At 26.6% G+C, this 15,772-nt stretch overlaps 2 protein-coding genes across 11 annotated transcripts in view; one reads left to right on the forward strand and one right to left on the reverse strand.

The window, feature by feature from the left end:
• Positions 1–1,519: 1,519 nt before the first annotated feature.
• On the forward strand, positions 1,520–15,035 carry LOC122720756 (synaptotagmin-7). Of its 10 annotated transcripts, none has more exons than XM_043947689.1 (11): positions 2,001–2,118; positions 7,666–7,811; positions 8,328–8,339; positions 9,582–9,891; positions 10,041–10,181; positions 10,273–10,420; positions 10,566–10,675; positions 10,751–10,919; positions 12,132–12,344; positions 12,496–12,598; positions 12,980–15,035. In XM_043947689.1, exons 2-10 carry the CDS (start codon positions 7,747–7,749, stop codon positions 12,594–12,596), a joined length of 1,269 nt encoding a protein of 422 aa, XP_043803624.1. In that variant the 5' UTR covers positions 2,001–2,118; positions 7,666–7,746; the 3' UTR covers positions 12,597–12,598; positions 12,980–15,035. The 10 variants fall into 10 exon arrangements, with proteins under 10 accessions (XP_043803619.1, XP_043803622.1, XP_043803620.1 ...); XM_043947690.1 differs by lacking the exon at positions 2,001–2,118 and adding an exon at positions 4,855–4,900; XM_043947691.1 differs by lacking the exon at positions 2,001–2,118 and adding an exon at positions 5,886–6,927.
• Positions 3,331–15,772, reverse strand: part of LOC122720754 (dynein axonemal intermediate chain 7 homolog) — a 46,405-nt gene continuing 33,963 nt past the window's right edge. The window contains exon 17 of the mRNA XM_043947677.1: positions 3,331–3,564. Coding sequence (XP_043803612.1) covers positions 3,475–3,564 — 90 coding nt within the window. The 3' untranslated portion in view covers positions 3,331–3,474. The remainder of the gene's footprint in view (positions 3,565–15,772) is intronic.

Consider the following 15,772-nt stretch of genomic DNA (forward strand, 5'->3'; position numbering starts at 1 on the left):
AAATCGAGGAAAATGGATACTCCCATCGAAGAGCAATGGCTGAATATATTTATCATATAACGAAGAATCGACATTGATTCGATCGATTGAAAGTACGAATTCCAGTGTATTAATTTTGACTGGTTTTCGAAATAATTCAATAATTAGAATAATTCAATTTTTTTTTGAATTATAAACTAATGTCAGTTAACATCTTCAAATGATTTTCTCTTAGTAATTAGTCATTGATCAATTTTTTGTCTTTTCACCCCTATTTTCTCTTACTCTTTCTTATATTAATATCATTTTGTTAGATTCGTTAGAAAGCAAAGGTGTACACCATTATCCTTACATTTTATCTGATCAAATCTTCGATTAAACTTATCAAATTTTCGACGAATTCTTTGATCAAAATCATGGATTAAATTATAATCGGATTAAAGATTAAAATTATTATCGGATAGAAAAGGAATAAATTAAAACATTTCTTTGATATTTTCTTTATTTATCTTTTTTTTCGAAAACTAATTAAAAATATATAATATTTAAGATATATAGTTATAGACATTTAATATTTTCAAATTTAAAGATAGAGAAAAAACAAAGAAAGAAAGTTAAAAAAAAGGAGAAAAGTGGATGTGAAAAAACAAAGAAAAAAGAAAAGAAGAACGAATGGAGAGAAAAATTAGAAAGAAAAAAGTGGGAAATATTTGAAAAATTATAAAATATTAGAAAGGATTAGTTTTTTTCGTTTCTTCCAGAAAGAAATCAATTTACATTTGTTAGGAAATATTTGTGTTAAAATTATAACATCAATTATTATTATTGTTAATTTTTTATTACAATGTATATGTTTATTAATTTGATTATTAATTATTATAATTCAATAATATAATTCTACTTATCTCACAAATAATGAGATAAATAAGTCATCAGGTCGGATCAATGTTAATTTTATTAATAGAATATTTAAAAAATATCAATGTGTTATCGATGAATTTAATATTTTAAAATATATCAAGTTACGTATTTTTTAATTTTAGTCGAATGTTTCAAATAATCTTATCATAAGTTATTCGCTCATTTAAAATCTACATTGTAAATTTTTCATATTATTATTTTTTGTAGGCGGAACAATTTTTTTTCCGTTAGGAAAATAGTATAAATTGTCGCGGAATTGATTTTCTCTTATCTTCAATCTTTTTCGTAAAAAAGGAAAAAAGGAATAGTGCTTGAAAGAGAAAAACGAAAGAATACGAAAATATAAGGAGAATAAAAATGTAAAAATAAAAGTGCCTCTAAAAAGAAGTGGATTTCAAATGTGTAAAATATTGGGCGGTATTTTGGGATTAAATTTTATTTTTTTCAAAAAAGTGCAAAAAAAAATAGCAATGGAAAAAAAATTATAAAAAGTGAAAAGAAAGGGAGATGTAAAAAAAAAACAAAAAGAAAAATTGAAAGAAAGAGCGAGAACGAAAAAAAAAGGAAGGATAACAAAGAATAAAAGAGGAGTATTTTTATTATACAATATCTATTACAATGTATTTATTATACAATATTACATTAATACATTAATATTTGTAACAAGCATGTTATGAAATTTAAAAGAAAAGAAAGAAGAAAATTATCAAAATTAACATAAAAAATTTTGAATCATGCGACACGATTTGACAAAAAATGTATCACAAATTCAACAAGCTGAATTAAAAAAAACAAGAAAAATTAATAATCATTTAATTAAAAAAGAAAATTCGTAATAGTGTTTGTATAATTCGCTCTTTGCTATTGAATTAATATATTTTTCTTCGAACAACTACTCCCATGGAATAGCATCATCATCAGTCAACATATAATACTGTAATATATCGATCCTCTTCGGTATCGACAACAAGCGGAGACGCATTTTCGTTCGTTAGAAGAATGTACGAGATGAATTCGTTCGTTAATGCATCAAAAGTTTTCATTGCTCGATAATCAGCTCAAAAAGTCTACAAACAAACGAATACGAAAAGTAGTTCCGTTTCTAGTTTGGTTCAGGGAACGATCGAATATGGAAATCGCAGCCTCTGCAATGTTGGATGGCCTGAAAAACAATCGAATCAGCAAGTTGGCACTGTCGCGGTTCTTGTCGCAGAGTCTGTGAGTAAATTAACTCGACCGTTCGTCGAGCACGTAATCGATTCGACGTGGTACAAGTAACCAGGATGCTAGAAGGCATCGGCACGTAGCGCGCATAATAATTGATTGCTTGGCTTTTTTATGCTTTTATTGCGTTTCATCGTCATCTAGTTAATTAGTTTCCCAACGCATTCTCGATCCTTTTGACATATATCGCGCGCACTTGCTTATCGCAACTCCGAAATTTATTATCCACGCGCGAATCGTTCGCGTTCTCACGATAGGCACAACATAATTATATTGCTACCTGTACTAACTCTCTTCGACCTGTTTCGTCTTTTTGATCTTGCTTTTATACAAAATATTTTTCTGTAACTATTTAGTAACAATTTTACAAAGCATGCGAAATTTTAAAGGAATTTTATGAAATAAAAATCCCGATGTCATTCAATCTAGCTGAGGAAGTAATACTTGGTTCATAGAAGTAATACTTATACTATTAATTTTATTCTTCGATTTTCATTCTTCGTTTTTTTCGTTTCTGTTCTAAAAGAAACATTTTCTATTCTTTTATAATCAATATGTTTTTATAAATATGTGGTATAATTAAAAAAAATTCAAGTAGGCAATAAAGAAAAAAAAAATTGATAATGAAAATAAATTATAGAGAAAGGGCGAAGGGATGAAGAGAGGAGGTAGCAACGGAAGAAGAAAAAAAAGAAAGAAAAAAAAAGAGAAAATATAAAAGAAAGAAAGAGAAAGTAGGGAGGGAGGAAGAGGGAAGGGAGGGGGGCAGAGAGAGAGAGAGAGAGAGAGAGAGAGAGAGAGAGAGAGAGAGAGAGAGAGAGAGAGAATAGATCAAAAAGCAAAAAGAGAAATTATTTTTTTATTTACTCTTAAAATTATATTTAAAATTTATATATATCAATATTATTTAATTTATTTATCATACAAAACAATTTAGCATAATGATTCCAATTTCAATTCGAAAATACATTGATATAAAGTGATTATTTTCTAAGAAAATAAATAAAAAAATATGTATAAGTATGTACATAAATTATGTATTTATATATTTATACATATATATATATTATATTTTCGAAATTATAATTATATACATATACAATGCTTATTCCTATCTCTTTGGAAAAAAAAATTAAGATTATTAAATCATGGATTAATAATAGTTATTTGGTAATAGTTATTATTACCTATTAAAAATTTTTATTTGCATTTTCATAAATTTTAACATGTTTTAAAATAAAAAATTATATAATAAATACATGAATAATTTGTGATATCTATATTCATTATCTAGTAAAAGTTCGGTCATACCTCGGTTGCGCACGCATCTGTAACCCATTTTCATTTTTTTTATTTCTCATCTAACAACGAAGATATATACGAATAATTGAAAGAACACCGGAGTTGGCCCACTTTATTCAACGATGCTCCAGGCTTTTTCTAAACAAAAGAAGAACAAAAAACAAATTTTGATCAAACTTGTCATTTGAATGATTTGTGACTCTTTCTTGCTTATAAAAATAGATATTTTTCAATTTGTTCTATAATTTGTATGTTATATTTTTTTTTCTTTCATTTTTAATGATTTAATTGATTTTTTATATGTTTAAAAATTAAAAGATATGTTCTATAATTTATATATTGGAAAATTGTATAAAAAATCTATGTATATTATTAAATAATTGGAATATATTAAGCAATAATATAATTTATTGATGATAATTAATTCGAAATTTACGATTAAATAATGATTTTGGAAAAAATAATGAAGATAGGTTGAAAGGAGGGAGGAAAGGAAGAAGCAAAACAAGAGAAAATGAGAGAAGAAAGAAAAGAGCAAGAAAACTAAAGAAAATAAGAGAGAAAGAGAGAGAGAACCAATGAAATACCGACCAGGAAAATATATATGGTTGATAAGAATGAGAGGGTAGTAAAGCAATAGTGGTGGTGATATAATGGTAAAGATAGGATAGTAGTGGTGACAATAGTGGGAGAAGTCTGGCAATGTTAGTAATGGTGGTAGTGGTAATGGAGGGGATAGAAATGGAGGAAGGATAGTAATATGTAAGTAGAAAAGGGTAAAGATAGGATATGATAAAGTAATATAACCATGGCGGAGAGATTGACCAAGAAAAGAGGGGTAAGTCTGGGTTAAAAGAGAAGGAAGAAGTGAGAAAAGGAAAGAGAGAAAAGAAAAGAGGGGCGCAAGCGTTTGATCCCTGGTGCGTAGGAGAAATTTTCTATGGCGTCCTGAATATTCCTTTGATGAGCAGCGAGGTGGCGCCAATGTATCGAAGGCTTGAATGCATTGATGTATATATGTGACCAGGGCTTTTCCACCTAGGAGAAAAGTTTAGTCAGTGATGCGACGCGATTGCAGTTAGAAAGAGAAAAATGTGCACGTTTTTCGCATGAAAGCGAACGTGATATATTTCAATTTCTTCTTCGATTATATAACGAGAATTTCGCGTTCTTGTTTGAATTTATCGATAATTTATAATTTGCAGTGAAGAATTTACAATTTACAGTTTATGGCTTATGGCTTCAGCTTACGGCTTATGGCTTATAGTTCACGATTGTGTAGTTCACTAACTTTCGTTTCTCGATTTTAATTGTTAAATCCATTTTGTTTTTTTTCTTATATATATCGAATCTTGCGTATTATTCTTCGAATATAACATGTTTTTACTATTATATCTTTTATCAAATTTATCTCCATTTAAATTTTTTATTGTTAATTAATTGTTTATTTTCAATTGGAAATATTAAAGAACTGGTGAGTAATTAAAGAATGGCAAAGAATAAATACAAAAATATTAATATAAAAAATACACGATTTTTTTCGACGATATCGTAATATAGGTGTAATAGAAGAACGATAAGCATATACATAATATATTTAGATTAATGTCTTATCTTAAATTAATTAGATCTTAATTCGAAGTTCTTCATATATATGAATTGAATAAAAGCAAAAAAATTTTAAGATTACAGATTAATTAAAAAATTTAAATTGAAATGATTACGAATATAATTCAATATTATAATTAAAATAAATTGAATTATATAATGAATACAATTTCATTATAATTAATTATCGATCTAATCAGTTATGAATCGAATGATATTTTTTTTTCTATATCATTTTATATACAAAGTGTTAATGTATTGTGTGGGACATTTTTAGAAAATCGATTCTGATGATTAAAATAAGTTGATATTATATTACAAAAGTTGATATTATATATATGACAATATAATATATATTATACGTGTATATATATATATGATAAAAAATGTCGATTTATTTATTAAGTTAAGCTTATTTATTAAATTAGTTATTTAAATTTGCATTAGATGAAGCGACAAAGAAAAATAAAGCGGTTTCATTCTATCTTTGTCTATTTTATTTAACACAAACTTAAATTGCTTATAATTTAATAAATAAGTTTTTCTTTTTTCTTAATTTTTTTAAAGCATTTTTTACTTGATTTATTTTCTTTCTCTTTGCAATTGCTTTGCTTGCAATTACTCTCTATATTGCATTTCCATTTTTTTTCTGTCTTCTTTCTCATATAAAATTTTCAAAATAAAAAATTATTAAAATACAATATATACAAAATACTATATCTTAATAACACTTGAAGTATTTTGCATTAATAAATAAATAAGAATAGTAATAATAGTAATAAAATTCTTTTTTGAAAAATGCAGAATGTGTATAAAATATCTAATATATTTCCACAATAAAATCTTGTTACTCAAATAATATTTTATGATTGATATTTTGATTGATATTCTCTAGTTGAGAAAGTGATATTTCATCATGAGTATGTGATTAATTTATAGTAGAAGAAAAACAAAATAGTTTTAAATATTTAAATTTAGTTAATATGCGATGATAAAAAAAGAAAGATATTTTTGTATTTTCTCATAAAATTTATAGTCCGCGTGTACATCGACTGGGAACCTGTTGCTTGAATATTCTTCGGCATTGACCGAGCTATATCACGGCCAGGAACTTTTACCTTTATCATGCGCGTGCGTTTCAATCGATCGCTTCTCTTACAATTTTCTTTCCTGTCAAATGCACTTTTCGTTACTAATATTTTTGATTAAAAGGAATTTAAAAAAAAGAAGTTATGGAATATAGATAATTCGCTTTACAAAAAAAGAAAAAAGAAAATTTCAAGAAATAGAATTTTGCTATTATGACAAACATGATTATTATTATTAGTAATAAATCAATCAATAATCAGAACGCATTTAAACGACATTTTGAATAACAAGTTTCAAAGAGAATGATGACGAAAAGAGGAGACTGATATACGGAAATAATATATATAGATGAAAAAATGAATTTTGTTTTGATATTACTTGTTATTTAATCGTAACAAAAATATATACGTACTCAGTATGCGCGCGCCTTATTCATCGATTTTTGCAAACATTATTGCGTGACCTAATATATCTTCTATTAGTTTTGAAATTTTGTTCTCTATTTCTTGAATATCAATAATATCAGAAGACTTAATCTGTAACGTAGTCTTCGTATAGGAATCAATAATGTATATTTAATTTTGTTCACGTGTCGCATGATTGTCGCTGGTCACGCTGCTGCTATTCAGCAACGTTATGGTAATAATAATCAAGTTATTTCTGGACGATGATTGGTAACAAAAACAGTAACAATATAATGAATTGAGATGATAGTGGTGGTTATCTCAGTTGTTGACGATGACAGTAGTGGCGGTGATTATGACGTCGGCGATGGCGTGAACAGTGGCAGTGATATCAGCGAATGTAGCTAAGATCGATCGTATTCCCCTTCTTTCAACCCCTCCATCCACTAACCGACTAACGGGCTAACCGACCAACTGAATAACTGAATAATCGAATAAATTTCTGGGATTTTTTCGAGATACTATCGACTGTTATTATTATAGTTCTTTAACTAAATTAACTAACTAAATTTTTAAGTTTCTTAAAAACTTACACATTTTTAAATTTGTTTGATTATTGTTCTTTAATTTTTTCTATATTCGTGAACATTGGAAACTATGAGTACGCAATAATAGTAATTATTGATATAGATGAATAATAGTATTATTTCATTTGAAGTATTTTTAATCGAAAAACTTTATGCATAAATGCTAAATATACCTTAAAATGGTATCATGTCGTGATGCAAATTTTTGCAAATATAAAATATTCATAATTTCGAATTGCAAATGTTTTTATCGAATTAAATTCGATATTTATCAGAATATAAGTAATGAAACATATAACTTAAATAAAATGTTATCAATGTTATTATATTATTGTTTATATATAAATAAAATTTATATCAAAATATTAAAAATTAGATCAAATAGAATATCAAGTTTTGTAATTTGAAAAAAATATTTAATTCAAAAAATTCTATATCAAACATTTATACTCAAAAAAGAAGAAAAAAATTGAAACCTAAGGAAAAGATAAAAAATGCACATATAAATAGAAAGAGTTTTGTTTCTCGTTTTTTTTTTTTTATTCAAATAGATTATATCTAAAACTTAATAACGGGAATGTGAACGCGTCCACGCAATAATCGTGGTTAAAGACACTCGGAACAATAAAATCATGTGGGCTGCAGTCACGAGATCTTTGGAAATACTGGTTGCCTTCTTCGAATATTACACTACCAGGTAAGAAATGTGTATTAACTCGGCAACTTAAATTAGGAATAAAATTAGCATGATAATGATCCTTTCGATAAAGATTTGCAAACATAAGGCGTGATGGAGTATGTTTGTCTGAACAATGACTCGTGAAATGGGTACGTTCTCTCTATCTCTTTCTCTCTCTGTTTCTATGTCTTTAATCTGTCTTTTGTCTATCCTTCTGCTCCCTTCCTTCATTCGCTAACTTTCTTTTTATTTAATTAGGTTTTTTTCTGAAGTTCTTTTTTTTTTCTTAAATTTATTACTATTGCAAATGATATAAATCGAGTCACGTTTTAAAATAAAAACGAAAGCAAAGAATATTTGATTTATGATATCAAAAAAAATATTTGTGGTTCTATTGAATTTGAACAATTTTTTATTATGTTTTGTATTTCATTTTTTTTTCGTCGAATTTGAGATTAAGATTTAAAATTCATAAAATTCTATTTTAATTTTTTGTGTTTCATGCATCCTTTTGGGGTTACTATTGGAATCCAGAGCGCAACTGGAGTAAGTATATCAGTTAAAGAATAATAAAAAATTTTTAACTAATCTTTTCTCATATTGCTTCACTTGATTCTTCTATCTTCTCTTTCAATTCTTCTTCCTAATGGGAATATCTTATTCGCGGATGGGCGCTGCTTTATCTGCGTAAGTAATTCAATTGAAATAAAATTCCCAAATCTAAATTCCAATTTCTTCGATTTTAAGTTGTTTTTTCATTTCAAACAACAGTCTTTCGTTTTTTTTTTAAACAATAAAAAATATAAATTTTAAACGTTTTTTCTAGCAACAATTATGAAAAATTATTACTTTTATATCCGCTGTTTCCTCGAAATACTCTCTTAATTCTCTCTAATATTTTTTATCAAGATTAATTAGATAAGAAATTGAACGTTAAAAACAAAGGAACAAGAGAGAAAAAGAGAGAATGGGAAATAAATAGAAAATTAATCTCTTTTCTTTCGAAATTGATTATCAAAATATCTTTAATAATAAAATAATAAAATCGTGATATTTATTTAAAATTTTGACAATGTATATTTCAATGATTCGAAATATAATTACTTTTCTGTGTTCTTGCAAATGTTTAAATTTGAATATTTAAGTTATATATATTATCTATATATTTAGTTATATATTAGGTTATATTAAATTGTATAAGTTATATAAATTATATTAAATTATATAAGATAAACATAGCCATTGTATAATTGCGATACATATAAATATATTTACATTAAATATATTTAGAATATATCATAGTTTATATTTGTTACAATCGTCGTTCGCTTTCAACGACAAAATCGTATAATCTCACGATTGCTTCAGCTATGCCAAAATAGAAATTGTATGCATCATAAATGCTTTAGATTTCATCGTAGTTGATAAATGCACGTGAAACAAAATCGAGATGATGTAAGATAGAGAAATAATTTTTTTTCGTGAAAAACGAAAAAACGAAACTGAAACGTAAATACATATGGCATGACAATTACGGTGACATTAACAATGACAATGACGGCGATGATGACGTCACAATATCATTGTGTCATTATCAGACTATGATAATAATATTGATATTGATGATAATAATAATAATAATAATGATATTGATGGTGATAATAATAATAATGATAATGATAATAATGGTAATAATGACAACTAAAACATAAACATGGGAATGAATAACATTGTGTATACTTGGATTTTGAGATTTAAAAAGATGGTTGTCAATTGATTTTGTCGTAGAACAACCGGTAGTCCAGCGAATAAACCAGCATCATCGGCAAGTGGAAGTGGCACAGGCGGAAGTAGTGGGACAAGTGTCGGTGCGAATAACTTGACGACAAGCGGAGTAGCCACGGGAAGTAGCGGATCTGGATCTGGAGCAGGCGCCACTGTATCTGGCATTGGCACTGTGAATGCAGGGACTAGTGGTATCAGCATCGGGGCGAATGTTGGTACCGGAAATGTGGCCAGTGGAACAGTTGAATCTCGTACATCGACGATTGGAGTACAAAATAAACAATTGCAAAATGTCAAAGGAGAACATCCTTCCGTATGTATTCTTCATATTTTCTTCTTTTTTTTTTTTGCATGAATAATTTTTTCTTTATAAAAATTTATTATTAATAAAATTATTAAAATAATATTATTATTAATAAAATATTTTTTTCTTTATAAAAAATATCTTCATTATTATTTTAGAAAGCATTCCTACAAAATAGATCGATGTCTTTAGTGGACATGTACATTGATAATTCGGAGCCCAGCGAAAACGTTGGTCAAATTCATTTTAGTCTGGAATATGACTTTCAAAATACTACGCTTATCCTACGTATTATACAGGTTAATCTATATATTGATATATGCATAATGTATATTGATATTACAAGACAATTATTACATCATATAGACAAAGTTTATTCTTCGGATTTAGGGTAAAGATTTGCCAGCAAAGGACTTATCCGGAACGTCCGATCCTTACGTTCGTGTAACTCTTCTGCCGGACAAAAAACACCGACTTGAAACGAAGATAAAGAGACGCACGCTAAATCCTCGATGGAACGAAACATTTTATTTCGAAGGTAAATATCGAATTAAAATAGGTTTGATAAATTGGATTTTTTTCAGTGATTGCGTTGAAAATTATATTAAATATTATATTATATTATTGCAATTATTATTTTATCTTTTTTTTCGTTTTTTATTATTTTTTTTTATTATTTATAGGTTTTCCAATTCAAAAGTTACAAAGTCGAGTGTTACATTTACATGTATTTGATTACGATCGATTTTCAAGAGATGATTCCATTGGAGAAATGTTTCTTCCGCTATGTCAGGTAACTTCCATTATTGGATTATCGATTCTTTTTCCTTTCAAATTATTTAGAAATTATCTAATGATCATTTAATAGGTCGATTTTTCGGACAAACCTTCGTTCTGGAAAGCTTTAAAACCTCCAGCAAAAGATAAATGTGGAGAATTATTGTGTTCTTTATGTTATCATCCGAGTAATTCCGTATTGACTTTGACACTTTTGAAAGCTAGAAATTTGAAAGCAAAGGATATTAATGGGAAATCAGGTAAGGAAATCATTTCTTTATATAGCAAAGAAATAGCATGAAAGGAATATTTTTGTTATTGTTGAATCGAATAAGATATAAAAAAAACTAGGAAAGAGATTATTAAATTGATAACAACATTGGAAAAATCATATTTAACTATAAATATATGTAATACTATTAATATCTTTCACATGTTTTTTTTTTCGTTCTTTAAAAAAGTTTTTCATCATCATCAAAAGATTTTAAATTGATTGTATTGAAAAAAATAGTGAAATTTATAAAAGTGTTATTTTTTTTAAGTATTATAGTATTATTATTATAGTATAGTATTATTTTATTAAATATTATTATTTAGATCACAATATATTGTCAATTTATTTCGTCGTTAACATAAATACTGTTATTAATATAATATTCTTTTTTTTTCTTAAACCAGTCTGGATTAAACTTTTTTTTATTTTTTTACAACATTTTTAAATGTATATGTATGTTACATACACATATTGCCAATCTTCTAACTTGGATACTGATTAAATCTGTAATACATTTTTGCCAAAATTTTTAAATAATTTGAAAGAAAATTTATTTATAATAAATATTTCTCTATTACCAATATTTGATTCATTTAACTCAACAAATAAAATAGTTTCTTATTTATTAAAGATAACTTATTTAATTAATCTAGCTAATATTAACAAATATAATTTGGCTATATTAAAAGATTTTGCAATTGATCTATTGAACTTTTTTTTTGTATTATTTTACTGCATTATTTATTTTATAATATTTATTGCTTCTTATATTTTTTTTGTATTATTTTTTTGTGTTATATTTGAACTAAAAAAAGTGAAAACAAATTTTTAAGAAGAATTTTTTAATATGCAATAGATACATATTTAGTAATAAAATAAAATTTTGAAAAAAATAATTATAAAAATGATAATTATAAATGGAAAATCTAATCAACAATTATAATAAATGAAAGATACAGACAATTTATGTTATTATTCTTGAATAAATACCTGTTTGGATATGCATATGCATGAATCGCTATAAAATAAAAAGATAATCGTTTTAAGCAGACTTTTAAAGAAATTTATAATGTCTTTTCAATATATTTCCTTTTTATGTCATTTCTCTTCTACAGAACCAATAAAAACCAATAGAAACTGCGAATTAGAGAAAAACTTAACGATGAAATTTAATTTTTTCTTCGGTTTTTATATTTAGATCCGTACGTAAAAGTATGGTTACAATTTGGAGATAAGAGAATTGAAAAACGAAAAACTCCTATATTTAAATGTACTTTAAATCCAGTATTTAATGAAGCTTTCTCATTCAACGTACCATGGGAAAAAATTCGCGAATGCTCGTTAGACGTAATGGTAATGGACTTTGATAACATTGGTCGAAATGAATTGATTGGACGAATTCAACTTGCAGGTAAAATGATTTTTTTTTGAATAGTACAGTCAATTGATTAGCTCAATTATTTATACAAATTTGATATTGATTGACACTAATAATGATTAATTTATATGCATATTTATACGATTATATCAAATAATAATAATAATATTTCGTTAACTTTCAGGAAAAAACGGAAGTGGAGCAAGCGAAACAAAACATTGGCAAGATATGATTACGAAGCCACGACAAACAATCGTACAATGGCATCGATTAAAACCGGAATAAAGGTTCAAATATATCTGATATTTGTATATTATATTTAGAATATTAATCAAAAATTTTTATTTAAATCTAATCTAAATTTAATAATTTAAATTTAATTTAATTTAAATACATACTTTTTTATTTCTATTTCTTCTTTCTATTTCTTTTTTATTTTTTTTTATTTTTTTTTCTTATTTCTCGTCTCAATTTTTTTTCGAAATCTTATACTTTCAAGATCTGTTTATCGCTTCGTTTTTTATTTATAAAAATTTTTTTCATAACAAAAACTGCCAAATATATTATTATATTATTATATATATATTATTATAATTTATCAATACGAATGTAAATAACATAAAATAGATGTTTATATATTTAGTTTTTTAGATTCAATTTTGTTTCAGATCCCAATAAAATCCAAAATGTCAAAAATTTAAAAGTAGATCGATGGTTGCTATTTTATTTAATTCTTCTTATTCGATTGATTGTAATGCAGAATGAAAAAAGGAAAAGATTGAAGTTCTACAAGAGAGATTTCCCCATTTTCAAGAATATATGATGAGCATATAAAACATTATTCTTAGCGAGAGGAACTTCTCTCGTGTTACAGTTAAATTATTCTCTTCAATATCGGTACTTCTCGTTGGTTATTTATTTATTTTTCTTTCTTATTATGTACAACAACGATTCTAGAATGAATATATCGAATTCATTATCTTTGCGTATAAATTCGTTCTCACATGATTCAACTTTGACTCATGCATCGCAATGTTTTCATATACATATAATATACATATATAGAGGAACCGACAAGACGCTCGAAAGCGTAATCAATTAATATTACTTTTAAATTTTTATTGACATTTAACATTGAATGTTATTTTTATGACTGTTTTGCACGAGTAAATACGTATAGAGTACGTAATACTGTTGCTTCGAAATCCGTGATGCGTCAAGCGTCCTCAACTCTATTTATATCCGGTGTCTTTCGATTATGGTATTATGACTGGTCTAGAAAAAAATTTAACGATAAAAAATTTAATGAATTTTCTATAATTGTCTTTTAATAATGTTGCATTTAATGAAGATTACTAATAGATATTATTTTTCTAATTGAATGTTAGATGTGATGATTTTTTATCTTTATTCATATTACTTGTATTTTTTTCGTTTATCATATATCCATTCAGGATCAAATCAATCATTTCTTTTTTTTTTCTTTATTTATTTTATGATATATCATTGATCATTGCATAGAAATACAATCGGAGCAAGACACCGGAATATAATGTTGAATTTTCATAAGTAGAATCCATAAAACAGCGATATTTTTGACGGAATTTTTGTATCGACTTAGTCGGAAATCTTTTGAAAGCGATGAAAATTGTGATCGGTGTTACACCTTGAATTAATCTTAAGCGTTAAATTCGATAGTTTGCTGTTGTTAACGATAACACGTAGAAAGATCCTTGAGATCAAATTCAGATGGCGATTTTGCATACATTATAAGTATGTTGCGCTCGTGTACGTGTATATGTACGTTTGCATATACGTGTGGTATTTGTGTGCCGAAATGCGAATATTCTTGTATATGTGTCGAATGTGCAGTGCGTCGTGAAAGAAACAACGATAATTCTAATTATTCACAAACTGAAAAGCGTTACGTAGCTACGTTTAGCGTAGCGCTTTTAGGTTAGATGCGTAGACTGAAAGTGTAAAAATCGATATTGCAGCAAAGATATATATTCTGAGCAGCATAATCGATGACTGATCGAATATTTTTACATTATGTGATTTTACAAATTAACAAATTACTAATGTATAATAATTGAGCGTATAAAAAGCGTGCCGCTTTTTAGTCAAGCTACGTATCACGCTAGCGAGATCGAGCGACGAATTTTTACACGAGAATCAATCGATTTTTTTCGTGTTATGTTAAATTCGTCTAAATCCATCACATGAACATATATTGTATTTCCATGTTGATGGTATGGCATTAAATACAATGCATGAGACGACGCACGCACGCATGCACGTATATACTTATGTCCATATACGTACGCATCATATATATATATATATATATATATATATATATATATATACACGAGCACTGTTGCATATAAAATTAAAAAAAATTTGCACAAATACGCATATGTGTGTACACCTAATTATCAGGTAGCACAAAAAATCAATTAGACTAACATTTGTATATCGTAGATTGTATATTATACTGTTGCATAACAGTTGAAATGCAAAAACAAAAAAATATTACGATTTGGCATAAATCTGTTAGAAAAAAATAAATTCCCCCCTCCTTCAAAAGAAAAAAACATGTTGAAACATTCTTATTCAATTGAAATCGAAAACCGAGCGAGTGTGTATGTATCTGATAAATGCCATGTGTAAAATTCATAGTGTTTAGCTCTTAAATAAATACATTCATTGTGCATTTATAAACATATAAGTACATACATATGTTCGATCGTCGCTCGATCGTGTTTAGTCAACTATTGTAATGTAAACGCGTTCTTGAGTGATTATATATGATTATACGCGATTATTTAGAAAATTAGTCCAGTTAATTGGAGAAAAAGTGCCAAAAGTAAACGCGAATGGCGGATTGAACATGTTTTTCGGCTCCTGGATGTTTTTTTTCCCTTTTTCTTTTTTTTAGATTTTTTTTAGTTTTTTTCTTTTTTAGTTTTTTATAGTTGCTTCGTTTAATAATTGTTTAAATTGCGATAAGATAGAAAAAGTTTTCGCACGATTCGTTCAACAATAATGATCAGTCATATAGTTCCAATTGAACTATAATGCATATAATATTATTGCAACTGCATATCTTTTTTTATTTTTCAAATTAACAATGAAAATAGATATATAATGATAAAATATAATCATTCTATATCGGGATTAATCTGTCTGACACCAAAGATTTATTGTTCAAACAATCTATTGCGAAATTTCTTATTTCTTTTTCTCACCTTTCTACTTCTTCCTCTTCTTCCCGTGTTTCTTCCTCTTCCTCTTTTTTCCCTTTTTTTCTACTTCTCTTGTTTTCGCTTTCCTCTGTTTTTTTTTTAGATGGAATACATGTTAATTCCAAAATCTATATTTTAAATTCAATCAACAAATGTATTATATATTGTATATTACATAGTGTACAAATTAATTCGAATTGGATGCGAATTGGG

Source organism: Apis laboriosa, unplaced genomic scaffold (genome assembly GCF_014066325.1).
Source record: "Apis laboriosa isolate Shangri-la unplaced genomic scaffold, ASM1406632v1 scaffold1321_cov151, whole genome shotgun sequence".
NCBI classification, from domain to species: domain Eukaryota; kingdom Metazoa; phylum Arthropoda; class Insecta; order Hymenoptera; family Apidae; genus Apis; species Apis laboriosa.

Bases quoted from the DNA above. Each gene is read 5' to 3' on its own strand.
- LOC122720756 (XM_043947684.1), top strand. From the start codon at position 1,925: ATGCATCAAAAGTTTTCATTGCTCGATAATCAGCTCAAAAAGTCTACA. The intron at 10,182-10,272 runs GTTAATCTATAT...CTTCGGATTTAG, and splicing joins TTATCCTACGTATTATACAG to GGTAAAGATTTGCCAGCAAA. The intron at 10,421-10,565 runs GTAAATATCGAA...TATTATTTATAG, and splicing joins CGAAACATTTTATTTCGAAG to GTTTTCCAATTCAAAAGTTA.